The sequence below is a fragment of the Lemur catta genome, chromosome 6 (genome assembly GCF_020740605.2).
Source record: "Lemur catta isolate mLemCat1 chromosome 6, mLemCat1.pri, whole genome shotgun sequence".
Lineage (NCBI taxonomy): Eukaryota > Metazoa > Chordata > Mammalia > Primates > Lemuridae > Lemur > Lemur catta.
This window is the reverse complement of record NC_059133.1, coordinates 98,951,634-98,978,396: the sequence shown is the minus strand read 5'-3', so window position 1 is coordinate 98,978,396 and position 26,763 is coordinate 98,951,634. Positions and strand designations below refer to the sequence as shown.

At 45.5% G+C, this 26,763-nt stretch overlaps 1 protein-coding gene across 7 annotated transcripts in view; it reads left to right on the top strand.

Moving 5' to 3' along the window:
- ERC1 (ELKS/RAB6-interacting/CAST family member 1) overlaps positions 1-26,763 on the top strand; it is a 486,124-nt gene that overhangs the window by 428,986 nt on the left and 30,375 nt on the right. For all 7 annotated transcript variants that reach the window (XM_045554665.1, XM_045554663.1, XM_045554660.1 and 4 more), the window contains one exon: positions 1,708-1,896. In XM_045554665.1, the coding sequence (XP_045410621.1) occupies positions 1,708-1,896 (189 nt within the window). The remainder of the gene's footprint in view (positions 1-1,707; positions 1,897-26,763) is intronic.

The following is a 26,763-nucleotide window of genomic DNA, read 5'->3' as shown; positions in this document are numbered from 1 at the left end:
AAGTGATTCTAAATTGATTCACTTTCTCTGGTCTGTCCAGCCAGGCTCCAGCTTCTGTGTCATAGTATACTGTGTAGTCTAAACTCAGAACTCTGGTATTTTTAGTAAGCTAAAGATTGTTTTAGCCACTAAGCCCTGGCTCTTCACTTTCTTATAATTATTTACTGGAAATAGTATTAGAAATAAAGGAAATGAGCTATATTTTTATGTAACAATTAAAAAATATTTTCCAGTAATACATAATGTCGTGAATAGTATGCATAATCTAATGTCAAATAGATAAACAGTGTATGAAGCAAAATGTGAGGTATGAAACTGTTAAAATTGATTTATATAAGTTTATAAAAAGACTTGGCAGAAAATCACCAAAATATTGCAAATGATTACTTCTTGATGGAATACCTATACAAGTATATGCAATTTTATTGTTTTCTTTATACTGTTCTTTTTTTTCCAGATTTTTCAGAGTAAAATGTATATTGTTTTCATAATAAAAAAACATAAAACTTTATTCATTTTTAAAAACTCTTAAAAAGAAATAAAGGAAAGTAGCTGGAGCAGCCCTCCGAGGGGGCCAAGGAGGAATCAGTGTTGCTGTCAAATTAATACCAGGCCCTACTTCTGTTGACTTGAGGATTATTGAGCTCCTTATTCTTTAGTTCGGTCAGAGGTGCCCTGCTGATGAAAATTGCCAGCCTGGTGACATGTGACAGGTACAGAGCTCTGCTGTGTGGGCCTGGGAACAGGCTGAGAGTTGCCAGCATTCGCAGTGCTTTGCAGCTCCCACAGCTGCGGGGTATCAGGCAGGTGCTGCACTAAGGGTTGGTGTTCTGTGACAGGAGATCTAGCCCGACTCTCTTCCTGAGCTCCCACTACCAAACACCTGCCCAGAGTATGGTCGCAGGGGCTGTCAAACGAAGTCCTGGCACGGGAGTCATCAGTCAGTTAATGAGCTTCCAGCTGCAGGGGTTGGGGGGCGGTCAAAGGAATAGTTGTTCATCCAGGGTACAGGGAATAGAAAAGAAAAGGTTAGAGCAGGTCTGTTATTTAAGAAAAACACAGAACCAGTGTTACAAGTAAGAATTTTAGAGAGTCCCTGGCTATGAGTGCAGTGTTGGTATTATGTAAGGACTTATCAGTCACTGTTTGAAAAGAATATTGGATAGCCTCTGAAATGAAAGTGGGAGCTTAAGCCAGGATGAGGCAGATTTAGCAGTGAGTTCTCTCATCACATCTCTCGGCCAAGAAGAACATGCACCTTCTCCAGAGACAGAATTTTTCTTCCATTCCAAGAGATGGAGGAACACTTGAAGTATATACAGTCCAGGCTTTCAGATGAGCAGTTTTCACTAGCTGTTTTTCCTAACCTATTCGTAAATAAGTGAAAAGAGAAATTGTGAGGTAACTTGAGTTTTTCTGCGTCAGGAATATCATCTCTGTAAAAACAAGTTGTCCTGTGCTTAACCCCCTGGCTGCGTACAGAGCTCTCCTCTGGTGTGGCCACACTGGGCCAGCATGGTGGCTGGGTGTGACGGTGTAAACGTGCAGCTGCATGTGGAGGCACTTCTTTTCATAATCCTGAAGATTTCAGTAACGACCAGAAGAGCTTTAGTCTTTGGTCAGTTGTCTTTGATTTGGGAGGCATAAGGAATATTTGAACTTTTCATTTCAGATTGACCCTGACTTCCCTTATTTTTTTCACCTCAGATCATCCAGCCCCTCTTAGAACTTGACCAAAATAGAAGCAAACTAAAGTTGTATATTGGACACCTGACAGCCCTCTGCCATGACCGAGACCCCCTGATCCTTCGTGGACTCACTCCACCAGCTTCCTATAACCTGGACGATGACCAGGCAGCTTGGGAGAACGAGCTGCAGAAGATGACCCAGGAGCAGGTAAGCCTCCCGCCGGGGCTTCGGCAAGAGCCTGTTCAAGTTCAGCTGCTGTTTAGGTTAATGCAGTGAGAACTACCTTGGGGAATTCAGTATTTGGATCCAAGATTTTCTGGTGGGGGGGTTCCAGATTTTTGTACTGATTTCTATTTTATTTTTTTAGTTTATTTTTCTACTTGAGAAATTTAAAAACGTGTGTTTATCATGCACAACATACTGTTTTGAAATACGTGTACATTGTGGAATGACTAAATCAAGCTAATTAAATATGCATTACCTAATTTTTTTATGGTGAGAACACAAAATCTCTCTTCGCAATTTTCAAGAATAAAATACATTGTTATTGACTATAGTCAGCATTTTGTACAATACATAGATTTCTTGAACTTATTCCCCGATCTTACTGAAACTTTGTACCCTTTGACCAACATCTCCTCCACCGCCACTACTGGTAACCACCATTCTCTTCTTAGATTCAAGATTATTGGTAATGAATAGTCTTCAGCAGATATTTAGGATTACCTTTTGAAGAAAGTGCCACTTGATTCTTGCATCAGTATGACTTACTCAGTTATCAGAAAGGGCTGATTTTTAAGGAAGAGTGTTAAGGATAATCTGTTCACATGCCATAGGTTATTACATAGATGTGGTGACCACTGAAGGGAAGTCTGAGTTAAGGATGTTTGCATAAGACATTTTTCTTTTAAGAGACAGTCTCACTCTGTTGTCCAGGCTGGAGTGCAGTAGTACAATCACAGCTCACTGCAGCCTCGAACTCCTAGACTCAAGCAATCCTCCTGCCTCAGCCTCCCAAGTAGCAAGCCACCTCCCCCACTAATTCTTTTTTCATTTTTTTAGAGATAAAGTGTTGCTATGTTGCCAGGGTTGTCTTGAACTCCTGGCCTCAAGCAATCCTCCCACCTCAGCCTCCCAAAGTACAAGGATTACAGGCATGAGCCATTGCACCCGGCAGGATAGGGATTTTTGACAAGTCAATAGCATGTGTGTTTAGTTGTATCTTAAGTTGTTTCTAGGGAACTGTAGGTTACAATATAGCCTTGAGTTTTTAAGTAAAAAAACCATTAGATGAATTAGTGTAGGTTTAACCCAAAGTCTCAGTCCATTCGGGCTGCTATAACAAAATACCAGGGAGTGCATGGCTTACAAAAAGTAGACATCTATTTCTCACAGTTCTGGAGGCCGGAAGTCCCAAATCAGGGTGCCAGCATGGTTGGTTTCTGGTGAGGGCTCCCTTCCGGGTTGCAGACTGCCGATCTCATGGCCTGATGGCTTCCTGAAGGCCCTGCCTCCTAATGCCGTCACGTTAGGGGTTAGGATTTCAATTTAGGAATTGGGGTGGGGCACAAACAAATGTAGCATAGGAGGTCTATGTTACATTTTCTGTTTACTGTCGCCTGTAAAAATCCAGTAATTTCTTTTTTTTTTTACATGTTATGATTTTTTGTTCAATAATGACATGATACGGCTAGCTTGGAGACAAAAATTGTGAATAAAAAAGAGCGAACAGGATGAGGATAGGGATAGCAAGTAGACACGGAAAGTGAAGGAAAGAAAAATTGGATGAACTCTGAGAAAGAGAAAGAGAAAAAGAGCAGGGCTTAAAATATTAACTCAGAGCTCCTTTTGCTCCTAGTTTACAGATAGAAGTGGGTGATATCCCTTACCCCCTTACAGGTTATAGGCATACCAACCAAAAGACTAAAGAAATGCACAGATGTTGTAAATTTACTAAAACTCTTCATCAGGATTTGGTAGGTATGCACTGTTCCAGCTAAGTACTTCCTATTTGTTAAACATTGTTTGTTTACTCATAGTATGTGAAGGAAAATTGGGTTGAATATAAAACCTACTGTGGTGTGAGGTTAGTGATGGCAGTGACAACCCACAAGTCAAGAAACTCGAGCCATCTATATTGGGAAAAAACACGAGTCAGCTCCGGCAGCCCCCGACCCCGCTGCCAGCCAGCAGGGCAGCAGTGGCCGACTGGGCTGCCCCTCCAGGGAGACCCCACTGCAGCAGGAATCTGCCGTGACAGCTCGCTGTGCACCCCGGTGTGCAGACAGAGCCATTCCAGCACCAGCAGAGGTGACTTTACAATCTCCAGACCCAGATATTTCTCTCCGAAGTGGAGTGAAGGAAGGAAAACCACAAGCTAAAGGCAATGAAAAGAGGAAAATTTGACACTTGGAGAAGTTGTGATGAACGTGTCGCGAAGGCCAGTTGACCAAGGCAGGTAAGGGAGTACCTGGCGAAACAGAGCAAGAGCAGGTCTGAAGGGCACGGTGAGCTGCCCCCCAGTGCCTTAAGGGCATTGGCGGCGTGTTTATTGGCTCTCCCAATTAGTTTTAAAGAAACCTGAAGAAATGGACAAAGACAGAGAAAAGGCCACCAGCTGTGATTCTGCCCTTCCAGAGGCAAAGAGGCTTATGCCATCCCGTATGATCATGTGATCGATGCCAGTCATGGGGAGGAACGACTGTGTGGAAATAATGGATTTGCAACATCCAGTCTTGGAGGAAACACGTGTATTTAGCAAGTTTATAATAAAGCTTCTTAAATAAATTGCATTGCTTTTCATTTTCACTTTCCAGTTATAAAACCAGCAGATGATGAAAAGACCATATGACAGCATAGCATGTAGTCCCGGGAACATTTGTATTCCTGGGATATGACATCTCGCAGGCAGGGCACCTGGGAGGGTGAGCCTCCCGTACTCGCACTGCGCAGGCAGTGAGGCACTGGGAAGGTGAAGGCAGATGAAACAGCCTGCTCATCGCAGTGAGTCCTCTTATGACAAGTGCGAAATCGCCAGGGTTGTATCTCCCTGTTTCTGGCACCCATCACGTACTGGGATGAGCACGTGTGTGCAGAAAGTGGGAATCAGGGCGATTTCTACAGACCGGGCTGTTAACCTGAAGTTGTAACATTTCACAGTGTGGAAGATGACAGTGGAGGATCAGTGAGGCTCTACAACATTCTTGAGGCCCCACAGAAAATCAGGAGAACTGACGCTACCCTTTCAGTGTTCTTCAATGTTCTAAAGTTCACTTTTTAGTCTTGAGTTGGGGGTGTATGTTAAATATGCAATGCTCACTCATGATGCTGCCACTAGTCGTATTTTTATTAGACTAAAGTGTGTTAGAGCCAGAAGGGGCCTTATGAATTGTCTAGTCTAGCCCCCATTTGAATGGATGCTCATAGAGGCCTAGAAATATGTCGGAGATCACATTCCTAGTGAGAAGCAAGTCTGTGACTAAAACCCAGGTCTCATACTTCCTTAGCTGGTGTTTCTACCACATGTGTGCTGTCAGGGATGCTTAGAATTTCCAATAACGAGGATATTAAGATGTGTGCCAGTTAATCTAGCATTAGGTAGTAGATATGTATGAAAATAAGTACAAGCTATTTTGGCTACATATCATTAGTGGAAGATTGTCAGTAATTATTAACTTTTTTAATACCACTGGGCATTTTTATTATTAATTGAAAATTAATCAGTGAGCTTGTGGCTATGTCAGTAAAGCCATTCTAAAGCCTAGTAAAAACAGTGCCCGAGTCTCATGCTCTGATTTAGTAGAAAGTAAAATGCAGGATATGGAGTTGAGCATCTTGTACTTGGCGCTCACTGGAGCTAGGCACAGCCAGGAGGACCAGTGAGGATGTGTCTCTGTGCGGCAAGCTTCTTTCCTCAAGCCAGAGCCTTTCATAGAGATACTAAAGAACAGGTCTGTGGATGGAATACTATGTGGCTATTAAAAATCATGCTGCAGGCCTGGCGCGGTGGCTCACGCCTGTAATCCTAGCACTCTGGGAGGCCGAGGTGGGCGGATCGCTCAAGGTCAGGAGTTCGAGAGCAGCCTCAGCGAGAGCGAGACCCCGTCTCTACTAAAAATAGAAAGAAATTATCTGGCCAACTAAAAATATATATAGAAAAAATTAGCCGGGCATGATGGCGCATGTCTGTAGTCCCAGCTACTCGGGAGGCTGAGGCAGGAGGATCGCTTGAGCCCAGGAGTTTGAGGTTGCTGTGAACTAGGCTGACACCACAGCACTCACTCTAGCCCGGGCAACAAAGTGAGACTCTGTCTCAAAAAAAACAACAAAAAAAAATCATGCTGCAGTAGAAATGCATTTCTTGACAGTGAAAAATGTTTATGATCTATTGCTAAGTGAAAAATAACAGGTTTCATAGCAGTGTTCAGAGAATACCATCATTTTTGTTAAAAAAAATTGTGTGTGTGTATATATGAAATATATTAAATTCTATCAGTAAATGAAGTTGGATCCATGTACACCAAAGTGGTGAAATGATAAAATGGTCATCTGTGGATGGTGGGATTATCTGTGAGTTTCTTTTTCTTTGTACTTTTCTGTATTTTCTGAGGTTCCTGCATTATGAATGTATTACTTTTGTAATTAGAAAAAAATAAATCTTTTTTTCCATAAAAAAAGGAAAAAGAAATGCAAACTGGAGAGCCTTAGGGCTGCACCTACTTCCCCTTATTGTGGATGGTGCCTGATAATGCATAGACATGTTTAACAACCTAACTAGTCATCCAGGATGCCTCTCTTGTTTGATGCGAAAAGGGTAAGGCCTGCTTCTCAAATTTAGCAGGTTGCCATAGGAATTTTAATTACTTTATTTCTTGAAAGAAGAAAAAAAAATTAAAGGACAGTATTAAATTAAATTCTTCATAGCTCTTTTTGATATTAATAACCATGTAGTAAAAATGCAACTGGAAACAGGGCACATGGCTAGTGTATTTTAAAGATTTTTGTTTCAAAATTTTGTAGAAAAACAATGCTTCTTAAAATGCTAACATAGTGATGTATCAAACTTTAACTGGCATTAAATTATAGCTTTGTAAAACAGCTTGTCTTTGAAATGGAAAAAGTGTTTTCACTCAGTCCTGTACTTCAAATATGCCTGGATGGACTTAACTCAAGCTTTCCAAGGGAAAAAGATATCTTCAGGGTGAGACCGAGATAGAAAATTTCAAACTAAGAATTTATCAGAAAGTTTCCAGTGAATGAAACCAGAAATTCATTAATAAACTTACCATTGCACGTTCCTGCAGTCATCAAAACAATTTTGCTCACACACATGAATCCTCTTAATGTTGCCATGTTTGCCCTTGACTGAGAATGTGCTTCAGTTACTGACGTTAGTGTTTGAGGTGTGTGAGATTGTATCTTCTGCAGTATTCCCTGGGAAACAGGAGACTCAGGTCATCTATAAAGGAATACAACAACTAACATCTCCTTCTGTAAGCTTCTCCATAGCCACTAAAGATTTGTGGAGAAACCAGCCAATTTTCTGCCTTCTTACCCCAAGTAAGAATTTAAGAAAATAATGCAGACAAACTGACTTGCCTGTGAAAGCATTGTGATCAAGGTTCCACTAGAGTTTTGAAGGCCAAGAAACAAAAGATAGGAGTCACTGCCAAATATACATATTGGTTTCTTTTGTGTGTGCTGTTTATTATTACAGTTTTGTTTCTGTGATGGGGAGCCCATGCTCCTGACTCTGTGCCCGTCACCCCTGTATCTGCTGTGCGCTTTGCTGCCGCCGTTCTCCCCCAGCACCACCCCCATGAGGACAGGATAAGAGCTTTGTCTGTCTTTTCCAGTGCTGTATCCTCTGTACCAAGAACAATGACTAGGATTTCATAGCTCCTTAGTGGTTGTTGAATGAGTAAGGGGGTGGGGGTGGGGGACAAGCAGAAGGTCAAGTCTACACTCCTTTCATATCATACAAGGCTTTCTTTCCTGTGGCCTAACTACTAAATGTATACTTGTTACCTATCCTTGAAGCATACCAAACTTCTTAGAGTTTTTTAAAAGAGTGGCACTGTTTCATGAGTCCTTTTGCTCATTCTCATCCTTCTGCCAGGTATGCCCTCCCTAGGGAATACCAAAATAGGACTGTTTACAAACTCAGCTCAGACGTCGTTTCTTCTGTGTATTCTTTCCTGAAACCCCAGGCAGAATGTGTCCCTTTCTGCTCAGGGCCTCTGTAGTACCTCTAACAATTATTTCATACCCGCCTTCCCATCCTGGCCTGTCTGCCTGCCGAAAGCAGGAACTATATCATTTTCATCTTAAAATTAGCACCACCTCAGGGTGCATGGTATGTGCTCATTAACTTAAATGAGTGAATTCTAGTGAGTTCTGCATAGTTTATTATTTTGTATTTCATATTTGTGATTCTTATTTCTGCAACTAGATTGTAAGTTTCTTCACTGCCAGGACCATGCATGTCTTATATTTCTGCAACGTCTAGCACAGTACAATGCATGTGAAAAATGCTTAGTATATCTGTAGCTGATTATTTGTTTGGCACCCCAAAAAGGTTTCCTCAGTGCCACTTAACAGCTTTGGATAGTCTGACTGCTGATGTGAGAAACCAGTCAGACTTCACCCTGAGTCTTGGCTGCATAATCTGCAACTGCCTGGCCTAGAGGAGCCTAAAAATAAAACCTCACGTCTGAAGATTTCCCAGAATTGTTTTGTTTTCTTTGCCCTCTTAGAGGCGGGCTACCACACCAACTAAACCTGGGGATTTGTTTATTTTCCTTACCTTCTCAGTTTTGCTCTGTGTCTCTTGAAGCTCTGTTACCCAGTACATACATGTTAAGGATTGTTACATCTTCTTCATGAACTGACTCTTATCATTATGTAATGTCCATATTCAAAGCTCTGAAATTGCTTTGTCTGATATCAAAGCTCTGTTTGATATTAATGTAAGTGTTCCAGGTATCTTTAGATTAGTGTACGTGCATGGCAAACCTTTTCCTTATATTTGCTTGTAAGCTATCTTTCTTTATGTTTAAATAGGTTTCTTGTAGAGAGCATACATTCAGTCATTGTCTTCTAATTGAAGTGTTTAGAATATTTGCATTTGATGTAATTATTGATATATTAATAGTTGAATTTAATCTATCATCTTTCTATTCTCTGTTTCATTTCTTATTTTTCCCTTTTGTCCTCTTTCCCTGCTTTCTTTTGAGTTATTTTTTATTATTTTATTTCCACTAGTGGTTTATAAGCTCAAACCGCCTGTCCTTTTTATAAGTGGTTGCTCTGGTTTACGGTGCACAGCTGTAACTTACCACAGTTAAAGAAGAAATAGTGTATGACTTCAAGTACAGCATGGGAATCTTTCGATAGTGTGCTTCTATTTCCTGTCCCCCAAACTTGATGCTATTGTTGTCATACATTTTACTCCTCCATGTTATTAAGCCCATACTATATTGTTACTGTTTTTGCTTCAGTTATCTTTTTTTTCAATTTTTTTATTGTGTTAAAATATACATAAAATAAAATTTAGCCTCTTAACCATTTTTAGGTGTACTTCAGTACCTCAGAATGTGACTGTATTTGGAGATAAAGCCTTTAAAGAGATAATTAAGTTAAAATGAGGCCATTAGGCTGGGCCGTAACCCAGTGTGACTGGTGGTCTTGTAAGAGATACCCCAGGGTGTACACAAAGAGCAAATACCATGTAGGTGCAGCAAGAAGGCTGCCATCTGTACGCCAAGGAGAGAGGCCTCGGAAGAAATGAAACCTGCTAATGGTAATACTTTGATCTTGGACTTCTAGCTTCCAGAACTGAGGGAAAATAAATTTCTGTTGTTTAAGCCACCCAGGCCGTGGGCTTTCTTTTTGTTTTTTTGTTCTTGTTTTTGTTTTTTTGTTTTGTTTTGCTTTTAAAGAGACAGGATCTCACTTCATCACCCAGGCTGGAACTCCTGGCCTCAAGCGATCTTCCTGCCTCTGCCTTTCAAAGTGCTAGGATTACAGGCGTGGGCACCTGGCCTGACCGTGGTGTTTTGTTATGGCAGCCCTAGCAAACTAATATACCTTTGTTTTGAAAGATGTTCTTTCTCTGGGTATAGATTTCTTGGTTGACAAGAAGGGTTTTTTCCCTTTTTTTTTTTTTTTTTTTTTTAATACTTTAAGGATGCTGTTCCATTTTCTTTTAGTTTACATGGTTTCTTTTGAAGTCTGCTATATTCATACAGTTTTGGTTTGGGGTGGTTTTTTTTTGGTTTATTTTCTGGGTTTTTTTTGTATGCTGTGTTTCTTTTTTCTCTGGCTGCTGTGAAGATATTCTCTTTATCTTTGGTTTTCAAGCATTTGATGATAATGTGCCTAATTGTGTTTTTCTTTATATTTATCCTGTTTTGGATTCTCTGAGCCCCATAGATCTGTTTTCTTGTCTTTCATTAATTTTGGAAAATTCTTGGCCATTATCTCTTCAAATATGTCTTCTGCCCCTTTATCTCTTCTTCTTCTGTAACTACAATTAAATATTTGTTAGGTCATTTGTTATTATTCTACATCTCTTGGATGTCTTCTGTTTTATTTTATTTTGCTTTCTATTTTTTTTCTCATTATGTTTGGAGATTCCTTTTATTTTAGATAATTCCTATTGATCTATCTTGAAGCCCACTTTCTTTTTTGTGTGTCTCATAATTTTTTATTAAATGTCAAATATTCTAAGTAAAAAGAATAGTAGAAACTGAAGTAAATAGCATTTATTTTGGAAATAGGCATTCCTCTTCTTATGTCAAACCATTAGCATTAGGGACTAAGTCACTAATTGAGTTGGGTTTGGGTTTGTTTTTGCTATAGTTACCTTCAGGGCACCAGAAGTTTTAAATTTCCCAGTGGTCCATTGCCACTGCCGTATGCAGTGTGGACATGCGGTCTGGAGCGCTGATGTTTCTGTTTCCTGCTTCGCTCTCCGCTTTCAGCAGGCCCTGTGTGCTGCACCACAGAGGGCTCTTCTTCGAGCGGTAGGCTTCTCTCGTTACTCAGTGCAAGCTGCATGGGGGGACAGCAGTGGTTTCTTCATTCTCCTGCGCCAGCCCCTGTCTCAGTGTTCCTGCCCCACCCATAGTGACAGGCAGCATCTCCCTACCCCTCAGGGCAGGGTCTGGACTGTAGGCTGATTTCTTGCCCCTTCCCCTCTAGCAGCAGGCTTCTGCCTTGAATCAGTTCATAATCTGAGGGCCTAGTGGACTTTCTGTCTCTTTCCTGGTGACAGTTTGCTTTTGCCTAGAGTCAGTACAAGAGCCCGTAGAGTAGACTTTCTGCTCCTTCTTTGGTGGCAGCCAATCTTTGCCTGTGAACAGGGGCCATGCGGGCTGCCTGCTGCCCCAGCAGCACACGGCTTTTCCTGTCAAAGCCGGGCCAGGCTCCAGGCACTGAGGGGTTTCTTGCTCTTCTGAGGCACATGGTTTTTGCTTCATATCAGAGAACAGTCCAGGGTGCAGGTGGGCCTGTGTGCCTGTCCCGTCCCGGCAGCCATCACCACCTGTGCTCACACAGGCCTAGAGCATGGGGAGATTTCTCGGGTCCTCCTGCTCTACGCTCACTGTTGGCAGGCCCCACATACCTGTGCTATTGAGCGCCTCTCGGATTTCCTGCTCTGGGCCCGATCTTTCCAACAAAACACTCAGTGGAGGCCAGTGGACGAGTGGAGAGTGGGTGTGGACTCCTTGTGTCTTTGGCTCCACATCTGAGTTTGAGGATTTGTTTAAATTGTTTTAATAGTTGCTTTCTCCCTACCCATTTTGGTGGCTGCCACTTCCTCCTGTGCTCTGCCAGAAATGTGTCCCGTCTGCCCTCAGATGGGCTTGTCATCCTTGAATTCAGTTCACCTATTTACCTTGGGACCTCCACTTTTGATAGGCCTTAAAAAAATTATGATTTTATAGATTGTCCAGCCTTTTCTTGTTGTTATGTGGGAGCAATATTCTCTTAGGGTTTTCTGCATGCTAAGCAGAAGTGGAACTCCTTACAAACTTGCATCATTGTCAGTTTGCAAGATAAAAGAAGAAAATGCACAAAGGATATTACTTTTAAGGCTTCTGGTATCTCCTAGTCCTTACACAGAGTTTACACGTTTACACAAAGCTCAAGCTGCTTACTTGGGCAGCTGTGGTCTGTTAAGCTTATGCACCAATGTTTTTACTGTACCTTTCTGTACAGAATACATGTAATGAGAGATGATGAAAACAGCTCATTGCATATGCCTTCTTAAGCTTTTTGAGTGCTGATAGGTAACTGGTACTTTAATTTGTGCTTACCTGGGTAGGGGATATGGACTATTTGAAGAGCCAGAGGGAGAACAAGGTAACTTCCTGTATCCTTAAAGAATGAGAGCTTGAAAATCAGAAGCGACACAAGATGTTCCTTCTGCTAACCCAATTTGGAAAATCTCTTTTGACCAAGTAGAAATAAAACCCAAGGAATATATTTAAGGGAATGGCCCCCAAATCTTAACACACACACATATACTCACATACACACACATACACACGCATATACACAGAGTGGCAGAGTAGGAAAAATAATGACACTGGAGTCAGATCTGGGTCCCAAGTCTGGCTCTGTCACTTTCCAGCCTTGGGACATAAAGCAGCTCTTAACCTTTCTGAGCCCCAGTTTCTTCAACAGTAGAATAGGGGTGAGAGTACTTGCCCCTCAGGACTGCTGTAGAGTTGATGGGGTAACGTTACCTGCATAGCCACGAGAAACCCTCTGTGGTGAATGCCAGGCCCTACGTTCAGTCGTGAATGGCTTTGTCAGAGGTCCTCTGGACAGGCTAGCTAAGCTTTCGCAACTCCATAAGCTTTCTTTTTTCTTTTTAAGAAAGTTGCACGTTTGGTACTTGTACAACCCATAGTATTACATCATAAAAATTTCAGATAGATTGGAAAGATGAATAAGTCTTATCTTTTAAAAAAAATCCAGAGATGAGAATATAAAATTTTTGGGCAGAGTTACAAACTGAAAAATTAAAAATCACGGCTATGAATAAATGGAAGGCAGAGCTTGGGAAGGAATTTGGAAATGAAGTCCTGCCACTGTGTCAGATTCCATAATGGGCTATTCAGGAATGATGATGATTGATGGTATTGTTTCCTGTTGCTATAAAATCGAGCTGGCATTGATTTACTCCAAGTAAAACGTTCCATTTCAAAAATTAGAAGATTATTTAGACCTATAGAACTATTAATTTTTTTTCAACCTACCAGACTTCCTGTAGTGGTTTAATGATAATTATAGGATAGCTGGATGGTAGAATGTGATGAATTCCTTTCTGGGCTCTGCCTTGAATCTATTCATAGCAGTGACTTTTCGTTTTTGAGTTTTATAAGTCTGCCCCCCAATTTTATACTCTATGGAGTTTCCTTTGGGTATGATATATTCGTTTGGATTGAATTGGACAGTTGGGCACATGGGTACACGGAGGACAGGCAGACATACACGTACATTAGTGCCACATGCTACTGGTGGCAGCCTCAGTGTACTGCGGAAGTTACTGGCACAGACTTCAGAGTCAGGCAGACTCGGATTCATATGGTTCCCCTTCCCTTCCTGTCTATGTGGTTTTAGTTTTCTTAGCATCTCTACACCTGTTGTTAGAACCGGTTTCCCTCGGCCGCAGGAACAGAGAGGCAGAGTCACCGAGGCTGCAAAAGGCAAAGGAGTTTACTGGCTAGCTCGAGCCAGGGTCCAAGTCCCAGAGCACCAACGCAGTGGCCTCTCCACAAACCAGGACCCCGCCCTGGGGTAAAAATTAAGCTTTTATACTTTTCAGTAGGTTACATACGCTGGGCACACCATCCCCCTCCCTCCCTCAGTTCATTTGCTCCTTCAAGACTGGCTGACCGTGTCAGCTCCTGATTGGTCAGTTCCATGGTCGCGTTAACTCCTGATTGGTCGGCTCCAAGTCTCAGGATCCTCCGGTGGTCATCAGGCAAGGGGAGGGCCCGCTCCGGGAAACCGAAACTTAGGCCTATTCCAGGAAGCCTAGCCTGTCATGGAGTCACCTTTGCTCTTACATTCCCCCCTTTTTCTTGTTCTTACGAGCATTCTTGCTCGTACATGGGGTCCCGTATTTCCCCCATTTCTAGGCAGGAGTCACGACTCAGCTGTTGGTACTGTTGCCGCAGTACCATCAATTGCACGGTATTGACTCGCTCTTTTACAAAGGTCACTAATCTATTCAGAATACACGGTCCGAAAGTGAGGATGAGCAGAAGCACAATTAGGGGTCCTAATAAAGTGGAAAGCAAAGTGGTCAGCCAAGGGGAGCTATTGAACCATGACTCAAACCATCCTTCTGTTTGTTCACGTTCTCTTTTTCGCTTTGCCAGTCCTTCCCTAACTTTAGCCATGGATTCTCTTACTACCCCGGTATGGTGGTCAGCGTAGAAGCAGCACTCTTCCCCTAGGGCTGCACGTAGACCCCCCTGTTGGAGGAATACTAGGTCTAGTCCCCTCCGGTTCTGCAGCACCACTTCAGATAGTGAGGTTAGCGACTTTTCTAAATGGGAGATGGACTCCTCGATTCTGGCTATAGCTTCATCTACAGCGGCCGTGAGACTGTCAAGCCCCCTATGCTGCCCCGCTAAGGATGAGATACCTCTCTGTGCCCTTCGTCCATGCATCATATATTATATTTTCTTGGTGGTAGATAACCTTAGGGAATACTAGCACCATGATGCAGAATTCCTCTAACTCCTCAAGGACCAACAGGCTGAGCCATGGAATCAGACCTGTTTTAGAACAAATCCACCATCCACTGAGCGCCAAAACCACCCATTTTGTTCCTCCAGTCCAGTCTACAGACGGTGGACTCTGGCACAAAACTGTGCATGGCTAGGGGGCACCTTTCCTACGCAGGTTCCCTTCCCTGTGACCGCCTTTAGTGTCAGCCCCGTGCCTTCGCTATCCCACACGCAGGACCCAGGGACCTCTTCTCCCGAACAGTGGACAGGGGCATCCACTCCTACTGCTTCATAGAAAGGGGATCTGATATCGTAGCATAACCAACAGGCTTCCGTAGCACTGGGGTCGGATTGATTTGATGCCTCATAAGCTGCTGTCAGCATTTTCCATGGAGGATCTCCTGACTCATCTGCTCTGGGGGCTACTTGAGCTCCCGCCTCTGTCATCGGGGGTTGTTGAAAGTGAAAGTGGGGCAACAGTCCGGCGGGGGCCGTTTTGTTGTCCCCCTAGCGTCTACCCCAGCACCAGATTGGGTCCCACAATGCTTGAGATGGGAGTGACCCTTAGTTCAGGCTGTATCACAGTGCCAAAATATGGGCGCTGATAGAGTAAAACGCCCCAACATAGTCCTGAGACCCACCGTCTGTCCCATTTTCCTTCATCTGTGAACCTTACACGTATCAGATTACAGTCAGAGGCATACCTGGTTTGTGAGCATGGCCAGACAAGACATTTCGATAAAAAGCGGCGATATCTGCCATCTCCATTCCCCGTCATTGGTGGTCACACACCCCCAGGCTGCACAGTAAAACAACTCAATTCCCCCGCATGTGCATCTCATTTCCCCTGTCCTAAACCCAGGACATGCATAAAACCCATTTCTACTCATGGATACTCTCCGTTCCCTCATGCTACTGCCACCTCCCCCATATGGGTTATTATTCCACCCGTCCCGCCCCGGTCCCATGAATTCATGGTCTTGGGGAATCGGGGCTATTTGTTCTAAATTGAAGTACAGGTCTGGCCACCAGGTGTTAAGAGGGGCAGTTCCAAAGGTTCTGTTATAAACTTCATGGGTTTCTAAGTTAGAGATTTCCCAGGTGGGGTTATGGGGCATGTGGGGATTTGGGTCAGTCATTGATTTCCCCATAAGTGTTATGAATATAACAGTCACCACATGCATTTTTATCCTGTGTGTCTTCATCACTGGTCCTGTGGTGGTTAGGTTGTCACGCGAGTCAGTGTGGTCTTCAGTGGATTCTCTGGATCTGCCGAGGCTGAGCTGGCTGCTGCTCCTGCTCGTCCTTGTTGGCAGGTCTTACATGGGAGTGGTGTACCCAGGTCACCACTCCATCAACCTTTAGGGCAGTGGGGGTCACAAGAATAATCTGAAAAGGCCCCTTCCACCTGGGCTCCAGGGTTTTGCTATTATGCCGTTTTACCCATACCCAATCTCCCAGCTGGTGGGGATGTCCATTAACCTTTTCTCCCTCCTGTCGGGTGGCCTGATAAAAGGCTCGGGGGGCAGGCCAGACCTGGCTCTGAACTCGTTGCAGGGCCTGTACAGCCTGCAGCACTCCTTTAGGGTTTTCAGGAAGAGCTCCAGATTTCATTTTTGGTATTACAGGTGGAGGAGCGCCGTATACTATCTCAAAGGGGGTTAGGCCTAAATGGTAGGGGGTGTTCCGGGGTCAGAACAGGGCGAAGGGAAGGAGGGTCACCCAGTCCCCGCCAGTCTCCAGAACCAATTTAGTCAAAGTCTCCTTCAGGGTTCTGTTCATTCTTTCAACCTACCCTGAGCTCTGGGGATTATATGCACAATGTAATTTCCAATCTGCCCCCAGAGCCCGGGCTAGCCCTTGACTAACCTGACTTGTGAAGGCTGGCCCGTTGTCAGACCCTATGCTCTCTGGCAGCCCATACCTGGGAACTATTTCTTCTAACATTTTCTTTGCCACTATTGAAGCAGTTTCTCCTTTAGTAGGAAAAGCCTCTACCCACCCTGAGAAGGTATCTACCATGACCAGCAAGTACTTGTACCCATACTTCCCTGGCCTTACCTCCATAAAATCTATTTCCCAAAATAATCTTGGCCGCTTCCCCTGCTCCCTGGTACCTGCATGGGTCCCTCTGATCTTCCCCGGCAGCATGACCTGGCAGACACGGCAGTTCTTGGCGATGCTTTCTGCTGTCTTTCCTTGTGATTGGAACCAGAGTTGTGCAGGGTCCAGCAGCTGTAACATCTTCTTGCTGAGCTGCGTTGTCTGGTGCAAGTGTCCCAGCAGGTGGCTCCCCAAGGCTTCGGGAACTACTAGGCAGTGCTCTCCATCCTGGAACCAGCCATCCTTCCCCTGCGTCGCCCGCAGTTCTTCTCTGGCCCAGTTCATGTCCGCACTGGAATAGTCCGGTTGAGGGGGTATCTCTCCCATCCCCGGGGCGGCAGGCTCAAGTGCAGGACATCTGTCAGTGTAGGTCCTTCTGTCACCCTCTTGGCCTCGGCATCTGTGGCCCGGTTGCCTCAAGCTTCTAGGGAGTCCCCCTTCTGGTGTCCCGGCGTGTGGACTACAGCCACTGCCTTCGGTAACAGGATGGCTTCTAGCAAATGAAGTATTTCAGGCTTATGCTTGATTTCTTTGCCCTCTGCCATGATGAAGCCCCTTTCCTTATAGAGGGCTCCGTGTATATGCACTGTCCCGAAGGCATAGCGGCTGTCTGTATACACTGTCAGCCTCTTCCCCTGGGCCCGGCGAAGGGCTTCTGTCAATGCGACCAGCTCAGCCTTCTGGGCCGAGGTCCCCTGGGGAAGGCGCGTGGCCCAGATAAGCCTGCCTTGCTCATCTACTATGGCTGCCCCTGCATACCTGTGTCCGTCCCGGGCGAAGCTGCTCCCCTCCGTGAACCAGGTCAGGTCGCTGTTCGCAAGGGGGCGGTCTCGCAGGTCACTCCGGGCCGTCTGGGTCTCGGCCAGGATCTCAAGGCAGCTATGTTTGGGCGTTGCCGGCTCAGGATCTGGCAGGAGCGTGGCCGGGTTCAGGATGGCAGGAGTCCGGAACTCGATGCGAGGGGCGTCTAACAGAAGTCCCTGGTAGTGAGTCAGCCTCGCGTTTGTGATCCATCGTCCCGGCGGCTGCTTCAAGATCCCCTCTATGGCGTGAGGGGTGGTGATGTGCAGACACTGGCCCAGGGTGAGCTTGTCGGCGTCTTTGACCAGCAAAGCGGAGCTGCGATGATCCACAGGCACGCAGGCCACCCTGCTGCCACCGGGTCTAGCTTCTTGGACAGGTACGTCACCGGCCGCCTCCAAGGTCCCAGCGTCTGTGTGAGCACCCCCTTGGCTAGTCCCTTTTTCTCATCTATAAACAGGTGGAACTCCTTTGTGGGGTCAGGGAGCGCTAGGGCTGGGGCCTCTAACATGCCTGTTCTCAGGGCTCGGAAGGCGCTGTCCATTTGCATAGTCCATTCCCAAGCCTGCCCTGCCTTGCATCCTTCGTACAAGGGTCGAGCCTTCTCTGCAAACCCCGGGATCCAGAGGCGGCAGTACCCCACTGATCCCAGGAACTCCCGTACTTCTCGACATGAGGTCAGAGTAGGTATCCCTAACACAGTCTGTTTCATTGCCTCAGTTAGCCATCTTTGACCTCCTTTTATTTTATATCCTAGATAAGTGACTTCTTCCTTGCAGATATGGGCCTTTTTAGCACTAGCTCGGTACCCCACCTCGCCCAGCACCCCGAGTAGGTCCCTGGTGCTCTCTAAGCAGGTCTGTGGGGTTGGAGCAGCTAGTAGCAGGTCATCTACATACTGTAACAGGGTCACCTCCCGATGGCTGGCACGGTACTCACCCAAGTCGTGGAGGGCCTCGTTGAACAAGGTGGGTGAGTTCTTAAACCCCTGGGGTAGCCTTGTCCATGTCAACTGCCCCTGGATTCTGCTCTCCTCATCCTGCCACTCAAAGGCAAATATCTCCTGGCTGCGCGGGGCCACTGCCAAGCTGAAAAAAGCATCCTTTAAATCCAGGTCCATATACCAGGTTTGTGTCAGAGGAAGGGAGCTTAGCAGGGTGTAGGGGTTGGGAACCGTAATAAATCCAGGACAGTATACCAGGTTTGTGTCAGAGGAAGGGAGCTTAGCAGGGTGTAGGGGGTGGGAACCGTAATAAATCCAGGACAGTATACCAGGTTTGTGTCGGAGGAAGGGAGCTTAGCAGGGTGTAGGGGTTGGGAACCGTAGGGTGGATGTCTAGGACACGTGCGTTGACCTCCCTGAGGTCCTGCATGGGCCGATAATCCTTTCCACCTGGTTTCCTCACTGGCAGCAAGGGAGTATTCCAGGCTGACTGGCACCTCCGGAGAATCCCGGCATCTAGGAGCCTTCGAATGTGGGGCGTTATTCCCACTCTAGCTTCTTGGGGCATGGGGTACTGCCTGACTCGGGCTGGTTCAGCTCCTGGTTTCAGCTCAGTGTAGAGAGGAGGCCGACGTTTCGCCCATCCTGCTCCCCCTGTCTCAGCCCAGGCTCTAGGAAACTCTCGAAGCCAGTGGCCCAGCTCTCCTTCCTGATGGATCCCCACTGGCTGATACAGCCGGTATTCATCCGCCTGGGCCAGGGTCAGGACTTGAGTAACCTGAGGGCTGCTGATAAGGTTCCCCTTACCATCGGTTACTATTATTCCTTCCTCTTCAAAATAGATACGGGCTCTTAGCTTTGTGAGTAGGTCTCTTCCTACCAAGGGGGTGGGGCATTCCAGAATGACCATAAAGGCATGGCTCACTTGCCCTGAGCTCAGGTCTAACTTTCCACCAGTAGAGTCTGGTTCTAGTTGCCCCCTGCACCCAACTAGTCTTGTTGGACAATTTTCCAGTGGTTTCAGTAATTACCGAATGTTCTGCCCCTGTGTCTACCAGGAAACTGACTGGGCTCCCCTCCGCATCTAAGGTTACCCTGAGCTCGGGGAGGGGATCCAAACCCCGTCTTCCCCTTGCCCTGCTAGTAAGACTCTCTTAGGCGATGCTCTCCTCCCTGGGCCCCCCTTTTTCTTGGGGCATTCTCTAGCCCATTGCCCCCTTTCCTTGCAATATGCACACTGATCCTTCTCTAGCCTTCCCCTACGGGGGCAGCCATTTCCTTCCTCGCTGAACTCTTTTCTCCCTAACGTGCTCCCTGTAGCCGCCAGAAGAATTTTGGCCATCTGTTTGCTGGCTTTTCTAGTTTCCCCAGCTTGGAATTTTCTATCCTCTTGTCTGATTCTTTCTAGCTTTTCTTCCGGGGTCTCCCTATTATTGTAGACCTTCTCAGCCACCTCTAATAGATCCTGCAGTGTCTTCTCACATAACCTCTCTATCTTCTGTGCTTTCCTCCTTATATCAGGGGCTGCCTGGTTTACAAAGGCATCATTACTGCTGCCTTGCTCTCATCCGCAGTGGGATCCATAGCCATATACTGCCTAAAAGCTTCCATTAGCCTTTCTATATAGGCCGCCGGGCTCTCCTCTGGCCCCTGGTGAACATCTCCTACCTTAGCCAAATTCGTCGGCTTGGCTTTCGTGCCGCCGCTTGGAAACCGGCCATTAGAGTCTGGCAGTAGACCCGGAGACGCTCCCCACCTTCAGCCTCGTTGTAGTCCTGGGGGGTCGTTCGAGTGGAAACGCTCGGTCTGTGATCCCTGGGTTAGCGGTGGGTCTGCCGTCATCTCCTGGAACCAGTTTCCGTGCTTCCCCTGTATTCTTTCCCTCTCTTCAGTGGTGAAGAGAACTTTTAGTAGTTGCTGACAATTGTCCCAGGTGGGCTGGTGAGTGAACAGAACAGAATCTAAGAGGTTAATCAGATCTTTAGGGTTCTCCGAGAAGTTGGCATTTTGAGACTTCTAGTTATAGAGATCACTAGTCGAGGATGGCCAATATTGGTAAGCCTGCTCCCCATCTGCTCCCGGGGGCCTATTGCACGCAGGGGCAGAGCCATCACTGGTTCTGGGTCTGGCGTCCTAGCGGGCCGCTGCCGGGTCCCGTACGCCGGGCCATCCACCAGAGGAGCTGCAGCAGCTGGGGCTGGGGCCACAGCGGGGTTATAAGGAGGGCGCGGATTCCACTCCTGGTCTATTAGGTCAGGATATGGAGTGGAATCCGGAAGAACAGGGGGCGAGTCCGAAGGAGCACCATTTGTGGGTCCTGATTTGGACTCTCCCTCTTTCCTGGTCCCCTTCACTACCATGATCTTGCTGTGTCCTATTGGGGGCAGGATCTTCCTCAACCAGGGTGGGGGGTCCTGGACTAAGTCCTGCCAGACAATGATGTATGGGATCTGGTCAGGGCAGCCATGGGACCCTTTATTGAAAACAATCTCTTTCACCTCACAAATAATACCAAGATCAAATGTTCCATCCCGGGGCCACCCAACCTTGAAGGTTGGCCACTCGGTCTCACAAAACTTAATAAATTTGCCTTTCCTGATTTCTAAAGAGAGATCATGAGCCCGGTCCCCGACTTCTTTAAAATGGTCTACGAGGATAGACAGAGGCATCGTCTGAGTCTGTCCCATTCCTGCAAGTCTGCAAGTATAAAAGGAGATAGAAATATCAGAAGGGCGAGGAAGTGGCCTTAGGGGACAGGGTTCCGGGGCCTGGTGAAGTCGCAGGCTGAGGATTGGGCGACGTAGTAGGCTGCGGAGGAAAAGAAAAAGTTACTGGGCAAGGGGACTTAGTCCACCCTTCTTTGCTCCCTCTACGACAATAGGGACAGCTAACTCCTTTGTCAACCAAGGAATTTTCGGGACTGGGAATCGTCTCTCTGCACATCAAATCAAGTTCGTTCGCAGTCCTATGAATGAAGAAGAAACATAAAACATGGGCGACGAGGCGAGCGACAGACTGACACCAAAAACTCAAATATGAACGACGATGGCAACAAGACAATAATACGGGTCAACAATGACGACAAGACGTTTCACAAATCCTTGATTCTTGGCCCTGTGGCCAACTTGGTTTCCCTCCCAAACAGACCCTATCGGGCCCACGCCGGAAACCTACCGAGGGGGCGAGGGACGTCTCCCTCTGCTCCCGACCAGCGACCCTCCAGCGCGTCTACCTAGGCCTTCTGCCGGTCACTTCCCAGGGCCTAGTTACCTGCACCGTATGGATTTTCAGAGTTCCAACTCCTCCTCGGGTCTGGATTCCATTCTGGGTTTCGGGATCCCAGACGAGCCCCCAAAATATTAGAACCGGTTTCCCCTGGCCCTAGGAAGAGAGAGGCAGAGTCACCGAGGCTACAAAAGGCAAAGGAGTTTACTGGCTAGCTCGAGCTAGGGTCCAAGTCCCAGAGCACCAACACAATGGCCTCTCCAGGAACCAGGACCCCGTCCTGGGGTAAAACTAAGCTTTTATACTTTTCAGTAGGTTACATACGCTGGGCACACCATCCCCCTCCCTCTCCAGTTCATTTGTTCCTTCAAGACTGGCTGACCGTGTCAGCTCCTGATTGGTCAGTTCCATGGTCGCGTTAACTCCTGATTGGTCAGCTCCAAGTCTCGGGATCCTCCAGTGGTGTTCGGTGTCATTTCGGGGAAGGGGAGGGCTGGCGCCTGGGAAACTGAAACTTAGGCCTATTCCAGGAAGCCTAGCCTGTCATGGAGTTACCTTTGCTCTTACACTGTTCCTTCACCTTGCAATGGACATGATGTTCTTGTGAGAATTATAAGTGCTTATAGATGGTGGTGGTTATTGCTTTTATCCTCATCATTATTTTCAGTAAATATTTTCCTAAAAAGCGGCCTGATGAGCCCCTCATTAACCTTGAAATTGTCCGTCTTCTAGAATCTTGAGCATGGAAAATTCTGACCTTACATCTAGCCATATCTGGGCTTTCTTAACTTTAAGCTGACTGTCCTTGTATGTCCATTTGTGATCCAACAGAGCAGTCTTAAATATATATATATATTTTTAGGAGTCACAAAAATTATTTGCAGAGGATTCTAGAATAAGGTTTCCTCTGTGAAAAGCTTGCCATTTTTTCCATTTTGTATACACACACACACACATATATTTAAAATTCCAACTTTTGCCCCCAGGCTCTTTTCTCTTTTGTGTGTGGTTGTATCAAATTAATTTTAAGGAAATACTTCAAGCATTCAGAAAAGTGTAGAGATTAATATAACATTACCTTTGTACCTAGAATTAACAAATATTACTTTGTCATATCTGCTTCAGGTCTTTTTTTTAATGCTAAATATAGTGTGATATTGTGATAGATTGAAAATATCTATTTGGTCTCCAGCCCTGGTTTCTTACACAGAGCCTTAAAATGCTTGGACTCTCTGGAGTGATAAGAGTGTCTTTTGTATGCTAATGAGGTGGCTGGGGGCTGGGGGCTCCTGGATGGCTTTAGGATGGAGGCTGGTTGCCAGGGGAACCAACCTAGTGATTAGAGGGTTGGGGCTTCAGTCCTACATCCTAACCTCTGGGGAGGGGAAGGGGGCTGAGGGTTGAGTTGCTCACCCCTGGCCAATGATGTAATCAAGCATGCTCACTTATCAAAGCCTCCATAAAAACCCAAAAGGACAGTGTCCAGATGGGGTTCCAGATATCTGAACGTGCGGGAGTGCCTGGAGGGTGGCATGCTTGGAGAGGGCATGGAGCTCCGCACCCCTTTCCCACATCCCTTGCCCTGTGTATCTCTTCTGGCTATTCATTGGTATCCTTTAAAATATCCTTTGTAATAAATGGGTGAACATCTGTAAAGTATTTCCCTGAGTTCTGTAAGCCATTGTACCAAACTAACCTAACGTGAGGGGAGTGTGGGAACCTTACTTTGTAGCCCATCCATCAGACGCCCAGTTCACAGTCTGGAGCTTGTGACTGGCCTCTGAAGTTGGGGGTGGACAGGAAATCTTGTGGATTGAGCCCCTCGCCTATAGGATCTGACATTGTCTCCAAGTAGATAGTATCAGAATTGAATTAAATTACAGGATACCCACTTGTTTCTGCTGGGGGGTCTGGTGTCAGAAGTACTGTGTTGAACGTGTGAGAGGAGGAAGAACACTTCGGTTTTCCCTGAGCATAGCTACCGTCTTCTTTGTGCCCCTTCTCAACTGTATTTTTCTATTTTGCTCTGCAGTGGCAACCACTGTCCAAAATTGGTGTGCATTTTTACAATCCACATTTTTACCTTTTTAATACATACATATGTTTCCATAAATAATATGCAGTCTTGTTTAGTGTGATATAAATTCAAAATATATGGTATCATACTTAGGCTGTCTTTCTGTTCTTCATACTTATTAAACATAGGCCCTGTAATCATTCTGTTGTCGAAACCACAAGGGGGTTTCAGTCTAGGTCCAATTGCTCATGGCACAAGGATCCAATTATTAAGACAACGAGAATTGCCAGGAAAGAAAGGAATTTTTTAATGGACAGACATCTTTCCAGGAGAACAGGAGAAGCTGCCTCAGATCTGTCTCTCAACTAAAGGAGATCGTGGGCTTTTAAAGGAGGGGCCACGTGCCTTGGGGCAGGTTGTGGTGCAGTGCCCAGGGGCTGTGTGCTGTGGGGACAGGTTGTGGGGGGTGGTGAATCGTGGCATCTGGAAGGGCCTCTCCTTTGTCTTGTAGAAAATCCATCATTTCAGACCAGGTGTCTCACACCTGTAATCCCAGCACTTTGGGAGGCTGAGGCCAGGAGTTCGAGTCCATCATTTCTGGGAAACAACTCAGAGGGTCAAGTAGTTAAGAGAGAGGATTATATATATATATATATATATATAAAACATATATATGGTTCATGGAGTGGATTACATTTATTTTAGGACACTCCCATATTTGACCACTGTCAGCTTTCAGAATTACAGCTCATAATTGAAATTCCAGGGCCAGGTTCTCCACACTGCACTGAGAACTACTCCTCATATATGAGATGCCTTCATTTCTTCACCAAGCCCTACTGACATCTGTTGGGTCGGAAACTTTGTTCATGTATCCATGAATCCAGCATTGACACTAGCTAACAAAGAACTAACATCTACTCAAGGAGTAGAGTTAGTGGTTCTTAGATTGAGTATTACAACACTCCATGAAAATTGTGGAAAATTTTCAACTAAAACCTTTTTGACAAATAGCTTTTCCCTTGAATATAAATGCAAACAGTTCTGAGTTTTAAAATGTCAAACTTTTTCATAAAGCCCAAGGATTTGGGTCCTGATGTGTTTGGGAGGGGTACGGTAGGTTTAACATAAACATTGTATATATTTTTTAAAGGTTGTACTGAACATATGCTACACATCAATTCCTCAGTTTCAGAAAGATGTACCAGGGTGGACAACGCCAGGTAGCCACAGGTGCAGGTATGGAAAGACCACATTCGTGTGTGTGATCTTTCTCATAGCCGCAAGGGACTGTGTTCAGCTTTGCAACGAGGTGAGGAAACATTTATGAGTCTCCTACGGCTGTCACACTCGTACACCACTGTGCTGTGAAACACCATTTCCCTGCAACAATAAACTTCAGCCTTTCAGCTTGTCACCAGTGCAGTGGCTCATGTAGTTATAAAGTGAATGTGGTAACAGATAATTTAGGGCATAATATTGATCTTGGGTAAAAGTGTCCTAGTTTGAAGAAATTTTATGTATTATGATTTTACACATGCTGGCCAGAGTTAGTCTGACTCGGTGGGTTTGATCTTGGCTACCTGTGTGTAGTTGGTTGTATGCACTGTAAGTATTTTGCATTGCAGGTATTTTTTGAAGACTTAAGCATTTGGTTCCTAGGTCTTTGGCTTTCTGTCTCCAGACGCTACCAAATATATATTGTTCAGATAATGAATTCAGGGCCACTTTACCTCGAGCTGCAATCTTGTCAAGTTCCAGCAGCTAAGTATGCTTGTACCAGGTCAAATTTTAGACACTTATGGCTAAGAAAATATTGTTTCTAAATATCTTGTATATATGAAAGAACAGCCATTATTTTATCTCTTTGGGATAATTTTTTTGTCTCCTTCACATTTTTTAAATTCCTTCCAACCCTATAACGTTAGAAGTTACATTCACAATATAATATTAGTCCAGCTTTAAGGTTAAGGGGGCATGTGTTAGAATGAGAGGTAAGTAACCCGGTTCTGCACCTTCCAGTAGTCCGGACTGGGCCAGCGGTCCTGGAGCAGTGCTTCTTGGAGAGGGCAGCCCGTCAGAATCGCTGAAGAAATTTCTTGCTTCTGCTGCATTCCCATCCCCGTGACTCTAATAAGTGAAGAGAAAATGAGAGTCAGAAAAAATAAGGTGAAGCCAGGAGTGAACTCTCAGGCGCTGTCAAGAGAAAAATTTGATGACACCGCGTAACAACGGCCCTACGTGCAGCGGTGCTCCGCTAGGATTATGATCCCATAGTTTCACTGTGCCTCTCCTATGGTTAGATGTGTTTGGATACACGAATACGTACCATTGTGTTCCAGTTGCCAGTGTTCAGCACAGTAGCACACTGTGCAGGTTCGCAGCCCTAGGCCGTGCCGTTAAGCCTAGGGACGTGGGAGGCCACACCGCCCGGGTCCGCCCCGTGGTGTTTGCACAAGGATGAAATCGCCTGACGACACATTTCTCAGAATGCAGCACTGTCGTTAAGTGGCACGTGACTATAGTTATGCAGGTATAGTATCCCAAAAGATAACAAACAAACCAGTAGTTTAGCGAAAACATTAGTTCTGAGATCTGAAAGAAATTTCTCGCCCATGGGTCCTCATAAAGAACCAAATATAAGCAACATCTCAGCAATATTGTAACACCAGAGTTCATTTCAATAACAACCATTCTCTAGGAGACCCTAAATATTACTGCCCATGTACTCAGATATCTAATGTATTATTTAATGTAAGAAATAAATTTTCAAATCTTTGGAAAGACTCTCTAAATGTTAGTAGTTTCAACCAATTTTTTAAATCTATTAAGCAGCAATAAGTTTAAGGATCTAGTTTTTGACAGATATCAGAACATAGATATTCAGTGCTCCTTTTAAATGCAGAGACATACAGTTTAAAGTCAATCTGCCCCTTGCCCTTTGTCGTGGCTGAGGAATCTGCTGGCATGGTGAGTGGGGCTGGGGAAGGACACGGCTGGTACAGCCAAAATGACCTGCAGGACAGAGGCAAAGGATTGGAACGGTATGACTGCAGAGTTGGGGTATCTAAGGACTGGGGCCTCTGCATCTGGCAGGACCAGAGATTCTGCCAGCACAGCTGGTGTGTTTGTCAGGCTAGGACCAAGAATTCAACCCATGTGACCAGTGTTTTTGGCAGGCCAGGACTGAGGATTCAGCTAAGCCAGGAAATAGTAAGCCAGGGCCAGGAAGG